The sequence below is a fragment of the Elaeis guineensis genome, chromosome 4 (genome assembly GCF_000442705.2).
Source record: "Elaeis guineensis isolate ETL-2024a chromosome 4, EG11, whole genome shotgun sequence".
NCBI classification, from domain to species: Eukaryota; Viridiplantae; Streptophyta; class Magnoliopsida; order Arecales; family Arecaceae; genus Elaeis; species Elaeis guineensis.
Window position 1 is genome coordinate 29873847 of NC_025996.2, and position 11215 is coordinate 29885061.

General features: G+C 35.6%; 1 protein-coding gene across 3 annotated transcripts; it reads right to left on the minus strand.

Annotated features, from left to right (window-relative positions):
• Positions 1-4264: 4264 nt before the first annotated feature.
• LOC105043170 (uncharacterized) lies at positions 4265-10850 on the minus strand. Of its 3 annotated transcripts, none has more exons than XM_029263977.2 (6): positions 10561-10850; positions 5416-5507; positions 5241-5337; positions 4969-5063; positions 4749-4874; positions 4265-4638 (listed from the first exon to the last, which is right to left on the minus strand). In XM_029263977.2, the coding sequence occupies exons 1-5, from the start codon at positions 10736-10738 to the stop codon at positions 4764-4766; spliced, it is 573 nt and encodes a 190-aa protein (XP_029119810.1). In that variant the 5' UTR covers positions 10739-10850; the 3' UTR covers positions 4265-4638; positions 4749-4763. The 3 variants fall into 3 exon arrangements, with proteins under 3 accessions (XP_029119810.1, XP_029119809.1, XP_010918912.1); XM_029263976.2 differs by having other exon boundaries at positions 4779-4874; positions 10561-10845; XM_010920610.4 differs by having other exon boundaries at positions 4779-4874; positions 5241-5319; positions 10561-10841.
• Positions 10851-11215: the final 365 nt, after the last annotated feature.

Below are 11215 nucleotides of genomic sequence, written 5' to 3' on the forward strand. Positions count from 1 at the left end.
CTCCATTCCATTTCTTACAGTGAACAAGAAACCATGTGTTTTTCGCAAATTAAATAACAGAAAGACAATCACAGAAGGACAATCCGATATGCAAGAAAATTTTGAGAAAGTGATCATGATATGGATGAGTTAGTCTGAATATGGCACGGTAGCAAAAATTTTTCCAACTTCTTTGGTCAGTCAAAATCAATACTTTTATATTCTCGGTCCCTGTCATCTCTCTAGAGTTTTCTTTTCACTGCCAAACATCTTTAGGAGAAAAGGTACTCCTTAGAATAATGAACTCATTTTCTGTATATTAGCAAAACCAAAAAGCCTCGACAAAAGGACAAGTATCAATTCATCATTAGTCTGGCATTAAACTTCTTTTGGTCCACAAAGGCCGCCATCCCCATCTTTCTCTGAAAATTATGTAGTTTCCTGCATCCATAAGTTCTCTCATAGGTTACATCTAGTCATTTTTTCAATTTCTCTACTAACTTAATTTCCTAATGTAATTTAACATGATTATCAAGCCTGCCTTCATTAACCTGAAAACCATGCTACTTCCACTTGCTTGAACTAAACTATGGTAGCTTAGTTCCAAGAATTCCTTCAACGTCAAGCAAACTACCTGAAATACGTTTTATTAATCTGGCAACCCACTTTTCCTTGATCACTGTGACATGTTTTAAGAGTTGCAAAAGCTTGCTGGAAGAAATGAATATATGCATAAATACTTATTTGTAGCTATTTTACTCTGAAACTAATAAGAGCTTAAAGACTGTCAAATAATGTCAATCAGTCTAAACTTATGTGCTCTTGGTACAGAGTGAGCATTTGAGCGCAGTCTGCAAAAGATCCATGTTCCAAAAATAGGTTATGTAGTACCTCATTTTAGGCCATCTACACTAGTGAGCCTAGTGGCATTATTTTCTAGCATACCATCGACCAAAGTTTATTTACACATTCATCAGGAAAAATGGTCAGCATGATTCATTGACTCTTTAAAGAATCAAATTTTCAATACAGAGACAAAGTTTAACTTCTAAATTAGCATATTAGACGTAATAGAAAAATGACATACTAATTATTTTTTTATATTTAAAATTATAATATGCACATTTTTATCATTAATCTCTTTTTCTCTTTAAACTCAACTACAACTGTCCTCTAATTAATTAATATTAAAACAGAAGGATGATTTCAATTATGAGTCCAGCTATACCATTCAAATAAATGATTAAAATAGATCATTCATTGGTAGAATGACAAGCTGTACATGGGAAAAATAATAAATACCAGTGCTTGTCTAATGAGCAATTGATTAACACAAATCACTAATAGGACGAATGACAAATTTCACTACTTTCTCAATTAGCAACAATTTATATATTCAGGTATGAAGCAATCATTTGTGTTCATAGTTATAATCAGCGAAAGCGCACAGATCACAAATGCCTACATCCAAGAAGCTAGTAATTTTAAGGAAACATAAGGTGGTTGTGTACAACAGCTACAACATAAATGGAAAATAATGACTAAACTTGTTAGACCGATATATTTTAAAACATGTGCCAGCATATAGACTCGTATTAACTTCTCAGTCAAGTTATCATCAATCTCTTCTATGCGAGAACAATGCATCCACTATTTATTTAAATGATAAAATTCCCTCTTAACAAAATCTTGATTTAATATCATCAAAAAGCCAAAATCTTGAGTTGGTAAATTGATATAGCATTCATGCTCCAGTTACGTGTGAATAAGCTATTTGGCAACCACACACGGTGATGATCATTTATAATATATGTGAAGAGAGATAGGCTTCTAAATAAGTATATGAAACTAATAACTCACATGTAATATATACAAATGAAATGAAAATAAAGAATAGAAAGATCGTAGAGAATGTCACAAGCTTGGAATGTTACTGGGAAAGAATTAAAAAGGAAAACTTGTTGCTAGCAAGATACGCTAAAAGAATATAGTTGCCACCCAGACCCTCTTCCTGCATACATGGTATCCCAACACTGCAAACCCCCAATGGAAAAGAAATTTATTGACTTTTAGGCCATGAACATGAACTTTGTGCTTGGAGGAACAATTGACTATATAGCAAATAGATATATGACAAACACTGACAAACGAGGAGCTTATCTTGAAATATAAGGAATGGAGATTTGCTATCAAACGACGTGATAGGTGTTTTGGAATTTTCTAGACATATAGGGTGCACATCAGCTAACCTTCAAGATAGGTAATTTAGGGTGGATTTTTTTGTTATGAAGCAAGGTGATAGGTTGGTTAATGATGTCAAAGAATGGGAAGTTAATTCTCATCAACTTAGTTTTACTAAGTATGACCATCATGATTTGTAAATCTTGACATGCTACTAATTGATATTCAATATGTTTATCTATGAAAACTTTCACCAAGGCGAACCTGACATCCCTCTCCGGATGATGAGAATCATACTGCAAGCCCCCTTACGAATCATCTTGGTATGGCACTGTTTGGCACCCCATATTAGTCCATCATTCCAATCACTTCTGGATATTTGCAAAGCAGCCACTCAAGCAGCAAGATGAGAAGGGAAAAGATAGAGTCAAAAGCTAAGAATTCAACTGTTTATTGTTCGTTAAAAGCTGAAGGCAACGTAAGTCAAGCAGTGTGGTGTCAAGCCAAGGGTCAGCAAAAACCCAAATAAGGCTTCATTTGCCAATAACCCATCCATAGAAGCTAGGCTCCTCTTCAAATCTCCTAAAAAACACCTCTCTGAGTATGAGAAGACAATGAAGCATCATAATGATATTCGGTCCAAAGAACCTGGGACGACAATAAGTTTGGATGGAGGATTATATTGGGTGCAGCTTTAGCCATTAAAGCGAGCCTGCACGTCTAAGAGCATGATTGCCTAAAATCCACTAGATTTTGATTGGCAGAACATGTACCCACTCAACCAAGTGAATTTTTTTATGTTCAGTAGAAGATCCCCAGGAACGATTGGAAGAATTTTTTCCCATGTCATCCGATAGTCTTAGTGAATCAAGGGAGTTGGTCATTAGACAGAGGAAGGGTAGTAAGTACCAACCGAAGAAGAGCGACTCACACTGCAGTTCTGAATCCGTTGCCTTCTAAAAGAAAAAGAGACGTCCATATAAGACCCAAGACCCAAGTTCATCCTTAATGCTTGATCCAAGCAATCTACTTATGGGCTATAGCACCCTATTGTTGGCACAGAATAGATGGTGAAGAATTTAATACCACCCACTCCCTCAAAATATACCCTACATAACTAGTAGATACACAATATCCCCAATTGACATGTTGAAAATCCAAAAAATCCACAAAAGAATTGTGAATGTAGAAATTCTTTTTGCACCGCCTGTGGTGTAGAAAATCCAACGTGGAGCATACCACATTGTCTGATTGGTTCACGTAGCCACCGCTTCTCAACGCGCATTTAATGCCAATAGATTGGTTTTTTCGTTTAAAAATTTTGTCTGACGAAATCCCCTTCTTAAAAATTATGACATCCCTTCTTAAAAATTATGACACCTCTTCACAAAAATTATGACATCCGCTGCATAAAAAACTAAACTGAAGTGGAATGTCATAACTTTTGTGAAGGGGTGTCATAATTTTTAAGAAAAGATGTCATAATACTGCACGGAAGAAAAAAGATAATGAATATATGCGGAAATAGTATTATGATATCTCTTCTTAAAAATTATGATACCCCTTCACAAAAATTATGACACATGGCTTCAATTTAGCCTTTTATGCAGGAGTTGTCATAATTTTTGTGAAGGTGTCATAATTTTTAAGAAGTGGTGTTATAATTGTTAAGAAGGGTATTTTCATCATACAAAATTTTTAAACGAAAAAGCCAACCTGCTGGCATTAAGTGCGCGTTGGGAAGCGATGGCTACGTGGACCAATCGAACAAAGCGATGCGCTCTACGTCGGATTTTCTACACCGCAGGCGGTGCACAAAGAATTTCTCATTGTGAATGTGCCACAAGTGCAAGAAGCTTAGAAGTATCATCTGCACTATATTATCATCCCAAGATCTGAGTGTAGACAAATAATAGGGGAATCATTGGTCGTGAAATGGACATATATAGTTCTCTAACCAGGCTGATACATCACATGCAAAATATACATGTTGCACTAGCAAAAAATCATCCAAACAAGTCGTCAGTTCAGTTACTTATTAGTAAGAAAGAAGAGAAAAAAGATTAAACTTTATAAATAACCATTTCCAGAATATGAAGAGATCTAATCAAGGAACTGATTCATCAAATAATCTACTAGAAATTTGAGAGTATACATTATGATCCTGGGTATCCCAAAAGCAAAAAGTACTTGTACACAAATAAAAAGTTCTAATTGTAAGTGATATTCTTATGATGAAACCATTCTAACCAAGCAAACCAAAAACAATCTCCATCCTTATAAATCTCAACTTACCAAATCATTCCTATAGAAAGTTTCAGTTTACTGTAGAGGTGGAAGAAAGGGGGCTGTACTTATGACTGGCTTTCAAATGTTCTGCCAATCCTACTGACAACAAACAGCATCTGGGGCAGAAGCCGCTGCTGCTGTTAAAACACTCTGAACTTCTGTATCTTGACTCGCAAGCTCAGCAGGAGTCTGTTGAGGTCACTAGTTAGTAATTTAGATATAAATAATTGTGATTGGAGAACAGGAGAACCAGTAAATCTAGTAAATAGGGATTGGACTACAAAAAAAAAATGACTAACATATGGCATCAAAAATCATGTCATATGAACCTTTTCATATGCATTTGTCTTCTTAGGACAAGCCCCAGCTGCAAGCAACAACCGTATGACATCAAGATGTTCACCTCTAGCTGCATGATGAAGAGGCTGGACATACAACAAATCAAGACTATTCATATCTTGAAACATGAAAACAAAATAGGCATATAAGACAAATGGGTTAGAGTTTAAGCTAAATTACAGTATCTCCTTCAGCATCAGTGGTATTCAGCATTCGCTCAACACATTCAGGGCTACCAGCAAAGTTGATTATATATTGAACAATGTCGGTAAATCCTGCACATTTGTTTCATGTGAGGAATCAAAAGGAAAAAAATAAAAAAAGGCACATAGGTCTTTCTTGGTTTACTATTTCGCCTGTTGATGGGCATCAGGTTTGGATCCCATGAACTTAAAAGGTCAGAAACTACCCTACTAGGTCATGGCCTAAAACCCAGATCATGTGATACCTACCTCCAGCACAAGCATCATGAAGAGGAATTGCCCCTTCCTCATCTTTAGACTCTAAGTTAGCCCCCCGTTGCAACAGTAGCTGAGAGGAAGATTTAGCCTATGTCACCATTATGATCAATCAAGAAGCCCAAAAAAAAAAAAAAAAAGAAAACCAATCAAAAATTAGATTGCCAACCTGTACACACGGAAGATAGCCATAGAGACAGGACAAGTGAAGGACAGTATCACCATCTTCAACTGGATCATCAATGCTGCCATTGTGATTATCTGTATTTAGTGTGCAGAAGCACAATAAAATCAGGCAGTAGTTAATAATAAATAATAGATCAAAGCAGGGAAAGCATAACTGGTTCCATCTTTAACTCATAGGCCACGAAAAATACTTGTCACAATGAGGACACATAATAGCACACCATATCACAACAAGATCAACAATATGTTAGGAGCTTCAAAGAATTTAATAAGCATAATTTACAAAAATTAAAAATATAGTCGATTGTATATCAAATAATTGATTACTAACCTGACAACCAGATTGCATTTACAGCTAGTAACAAAGGGATCACCATGACAGTAAACAAGTACTTTTTACCATTGCCCTGTCACATTAAGTGGGTTCTGTGTTCTGATTTGGCTCTTTGGCTAACAACTTATACCTAAAAGGTGGATGGGGTTCTCTATACTGATTACTGACCCTTTATTTTCACCATCCTTGTTCAAAGTTCAAACAATTCCCAAATCTAAAAGACCTGAGTCTCAGGTGATGGCCAATGACTGGAAGAACTTAAACTAGGTAGCCAATAAGGTTGTCATCCCATCTTCCAAAAAGCAATTCAGATTTCATATCTTGCCCCTTCATGCTCAATTTTAGGTTGGCCAGAAATTAATGCTAATAAAAAGAAGGAATGCTTCATGTTGAGAACAGATGAAACACATTCTCAAACTTCGGTTGATCAAATATTGATCCATAAAAAAAAAAAAAGCACAGGAGATAAGATGGTATCCTACTAACAGAAGTACAATTAACTACTTGCAGGTCATCTTTAATAAATTTAATAATCACCAGGTTTAGTTCCAAGGTGCTCTCTCCCTCATGATTACATCACCTACTACTGTCATCGTCAAATTGAATAAGGATTGATGGTAATATATTTACATAAAAAAACTGATCCCATTCATATAGGATAGATGGTTGGAATCATTTTTCCAATGTGTAGTTTCATATGGATAATCCATGTAATCTATTATTTTCGCCATTAACCCACAACTTTCAAGCAAGGCTGTCAAGTAGCCCATGTGACCCCACACAGTGGGCTCGGTCCATCATTCAAGATATCAGCCAAGAAACTTTGTAAAGAAAAGGTCACTCAATTATCTTTAGATCACCTACTTCATTTAGATATTCAGAGTTTATACTGTTTTCAACAAATTATCACTCTTCCAGTATATGCTGTGAATTATTTTGTTTACATACTCATTATTGTGATTTCTAAAATCCATGAAAGCATATGATATAACAAGACAAGGTAATAGCTCATTGTTGTCTTTCGCTCATGTTGTAGAGATTGTTAAGCTTCCTCAACCATCCAACTTGCAAAACATAGGACATTGAAGGGTTGGGTCAAGTTTAAGACTAACCCAAAACTCCAGATCTGCCAACCCTAAACCAAGTACCCATCTCTACCTTGAACTGGGATTTCCCCAACACACCACTATATCTCCAATGCTAACCCAATTCTTTCTTGGGTTGAGATTTCTCCAATCTAATCCAACAGAACACCATATTAGCAAAATTCAGTTGGGTCAGTTTATTATTGGTTTGGGTTGTGTTAAGTCAACCAATGCCGGGCTAAGTCAAATAATACAGGTAATTTGAGATTAGGGAAAGGATTTAGAAATCCTTGTTAGGTTAGAAATTGGATTAGCTAGGATGTTTTTTGAGTGCCTCTATGCAATTCTATGACCTGATAAAACCAAATATATAGTTATGTGAAATAGATAAGTTCATTTTGCAAAACATAGTATAAATCTATTTATCCAAATGGGATGGACCACAAATTGGGTTTAAGCTCAACCCTAACACCACAAAACATGGGGCCACATTGGACCTTTTGCACTCAAGTGCAACACAAGTTCATTAAGCATAGGCCCAACCTACCCCAACAAGTGGTTCAGGCCATTCAGGTTTGGGTTGAGCACAACCCAAGTTGCATGCAATGGCATTTAGGTGTTAACCCTCAAGTTAATACTCTAAATATGAATTAAATATAAATTACTATTCTACCACATAGGGAGAAAGGTTGGTGCTAGCTTCCACATCTCAAGAGAATAGGGAAAACAGATGTTGTGACTATCTTACATTGGTGAGGAGAGCTAGGGAGGGTGCTCCAACCTGCAATTCCTCCACCTGCAGAACCTTGGGTTGGAAGCAGATTTATCCAAAGAAGTATCTTCTACAGTTCAAGGCTAAACATGTCTACAGGGAAGCAAACCAACTAGCTGACCGGTTAGCAAGTATCTAGCCATCAAGAAAGCTACAGGTATCTCAAGAAGCAATTAAAACCCAACTACAAAAGCTTCTAAATGGCAATGTCTCAAGCTGAATTTCACTAGACAATCCTACTCACTAGAGATAAAGCCCTTTGCTAACAAAAAGATAAAACATAAGCTAAGTCCTTTTTTGAGTTATAGGTTTTCTTTTCAACCACATTGCAAAAAGATATGCTAGAGGACAAAGTATTGCCTCATCAATGTAGCTTGAGTAATTGATAAGATAAGGCTGATAACACATATGTGACTAATAGTCCCCTTGAAGCCAAAATTTACATAATGACTAGTTCACTAGACCATTTATTTTCATGGTTTGGGAACAGAGAACAGCATCTGTTAGACAAGAAAAAAAGAATTTTTATCTTGCGGGCATCTTTTATTCCAAAAACACCTCAAATAAAGGCCTTTAGGACAAAAAAAAAAAGATCAAGGTATCATAAAATATAGCTGCTAATCCAAGGAGGGAAATGAAAAATAATAATAATATAGCACGCAGTCAGACCTATGCTACATGAACTTGGGTACATCTCTCAAGTTCAAGTGCATGTCTAAGTGTTTGAATCCTTCCAATATCCAAACTATTTTCTTCTCAAAATCCAATATTTAAGTGTCATACTAATTCTTGCTTTTAATTGCAGGTGCATGTATTCAAGGATGAATCAAACGGTTTGATTTAACTAACATATAAAAATAGAGGTGCTGTAAGTAAGAATAAAAAATAGAAAAATGAAATGTGAAAGCATTCTACTCTTAATACCGAGTAGTTTTACCTAGCCCAATCATGGGCACACTAACTTGTTTTCCTTTTGTACTTTAAAGGCATAAGTTCAACCAAGTTAGATTCCCAGCTTCTACCTCATGAAAGATATTTTAAGCGGACGTTTGGTATGAGGTGATCCATCTAAGATCAAAGATGATATGAGTAAAGGTGATGAGATCACTACGTTTGATTGCACCACGGTGATTCTATGTGGCAGTGATTCTAAATCACCTCCACTTCTTAGATCACCCCCCAACCCAGTAATGGAATATTCGTCCTTCAGATTGAAATCCAAGATCACCCCCAGACAACGATCTTGGACTAAAATATAAGGATAGAAATACCCCTTAATTTAGCAAAAAAAAGATACATCAATATATCGTTAATATATTATATCAATATTATATACATGATATTATATTATATTTCATATTATATATTATATTTATGATATATATTATATTACAATATATTATTAATCATATTATTGCCATACTATGATTCAATGATAATTTGAAATCAGAGTAAAAATATCTTATTACATTTTATATTTATATAATAAAAATTATTTAATATATTACTTCTATTTACCTTATTTTTCTAATCAATTTTATATTAATAAATACTATATTATAAGTATAAATAAAAATATTCATTTTATAATAATAATTAATATATTTTTACAGGATTAATAATTTATAGTACTAGTAAACATATTTTTATAGAATCTATTAATTATTAATATATTAATAAATATAGTAATATTTATGATATATTATATATGATTAATAATATAGAATATATTATGGGTCGTTTTGGTATTATATAATCAGTCATCTAAATTTCTATAGAATATCAAATAAATTACTCATAGATATTCGAGGATCTTTAATCGCTGGACCATGGCCTACCAAACGCCGTAATCTTAAATTACTGGTAATTAGATCACCATAGGATTCAGATCATCAGTGATCTTAGATCACCGTGGTGTCCCATTTGGATCATCAAATGCTACCTAAAAGTAATCACAAGTTGGCTTTTCAGCAGATATGACTAGTTTTTTACATACTAGTGAGAAAATTCTGTCTAGGACACTGCACCCACTTTTGAATCTCGCAAAAAATTCACTCTGCACCCACTATATAAGCACTTCTTATTCTAACTTTTCAGGAAAATGTGCTTCCCCATGCCCACACTTGAATCTGCTCCTACACCCACTCCGCCTTAGGTTACTAAGATTCCTCATCACTCTAATTTTTCTAGGTACCTTGATATTTCTTTCTTAAACCATACAATGGATGCACAAAAATCAAGGAAATTGACACATCATATGGCATTGCTAAGAGAACATGATGGTTACTAATAAAGATGAAAATTTCAACATCCTAACAGGTTCTGCCATGGTAATCTGTACCCTTTTCTTCTTGCTTGATATCCTATGTTCTTTTACCCTGATATTGACGACTAAAACAAATGAAAGCTAACATTGATGACTCGGAGGTTATATCAAACAAGACACTATTATCCTAGCATTTGCAGCGGGAAGGAAGATATGATGAAATAATAGCACGTGCAAGTGAAGGAACCCTATGCAGAACTTAAAGTTTTCAGCTGATATACCTCCTCTACAGTTCCAATCAGACACAAAACAAAGCACATACTTATTCACACAATTATTAGTATTCCGTTTCATACATCAATCGACGTATCGCAAAGCTTCCCCAACACATAAGCAATTGAACAGTTTGATTTTCCATGAGCAATCAAGTTTCAATTCAGAACAGGACTTGCCCATCTGGCATTATAGATGGACAATGTTATTCACCGAAATTCAAGTTTAATAGATTTTTCTATGAAAAAAGAGGGCGGCAATCGATTTAAATAGCACTGAGAAACAAAACCCATCAAACTGCACCGAACGAAAGATAAAATCCTGTTAGGACATCAGAGAATTGAACAAGATCGATTTCTTAGGAGGAATATATGATATAGGGGTTTTGAAGGGGGTACCGAGGGCGAGGCGGAGGGCATCGACGTTGCCGCGCTGGGCGGCGTCGACGAGGGCGCGGAGGTGGGGAGGGACGTCCCGCTGGAGATCGGCCCAGGCCTCTCCTTCCACCTCGTCGAAGAGTCCCTCCTCGTCCTCCTCATCGTCCATCAGACCGTTGCGCCTCCCCGGAACGGCCATCTCTCGCCTCTCGCCGTTGCTCTTCTGGCCTTCCCTTGGAGACGCAGCGGCTCCTTCGAAAAAAGGGTTTCAATATTCCACCGCTTGGCCTTCTCTCGACTAGGGTTTGGACGATCGTGACTCGGGCCAGAGGCGGCAATGGATCCATTTGGATACCGGTCAACATGCATCCATCCTGCAATAAAAAATTTTACACCTATATCCATCTTGAATTAAATTAGACCGAGTTAAATAAAAATATAATCAAATCAAATCAAATAGATAAAAAAAGATAGAATCGAATGATCGAATCAGATATATATCAATATTATAAAATTATTAGATCAAAATTATATCAGATGGTTTGAAATGTGGCATATTATTATCCATATCCGATCCAAATCTATTTTGGATGTATTTTCTAAACTTATATTTATCCCGAATTCTAATCAAGTCAGATAAAATCTACGTCATTCAAGTTGGATTAGATTGGATATC

Bases quoted from the DNA above. Each gene is read 5' to 3' on its own strand.
- LOC105043170 (XM_029263976.2), bottom strand. From the start codon at position 10,738: ATGGCCGTTCCGGGGAGGCGCAACGGTCTGATGGACGATGAGGAGGAC. The intron at 4,875-4,968 runs GTAATTTAGCTT...TTGTATGTCCAG, and splicing joins CTGATGCTGAAGGAGATACT to CCTCTTCATCATGCAGCTAG. The intron at 4,639-4,778 runs GTTCATATGACA...TGACCTCAACAG, and splicing joins AGACAAATGCATATGAAAAG to ACTCCTGCTGAGCTTGCGAG.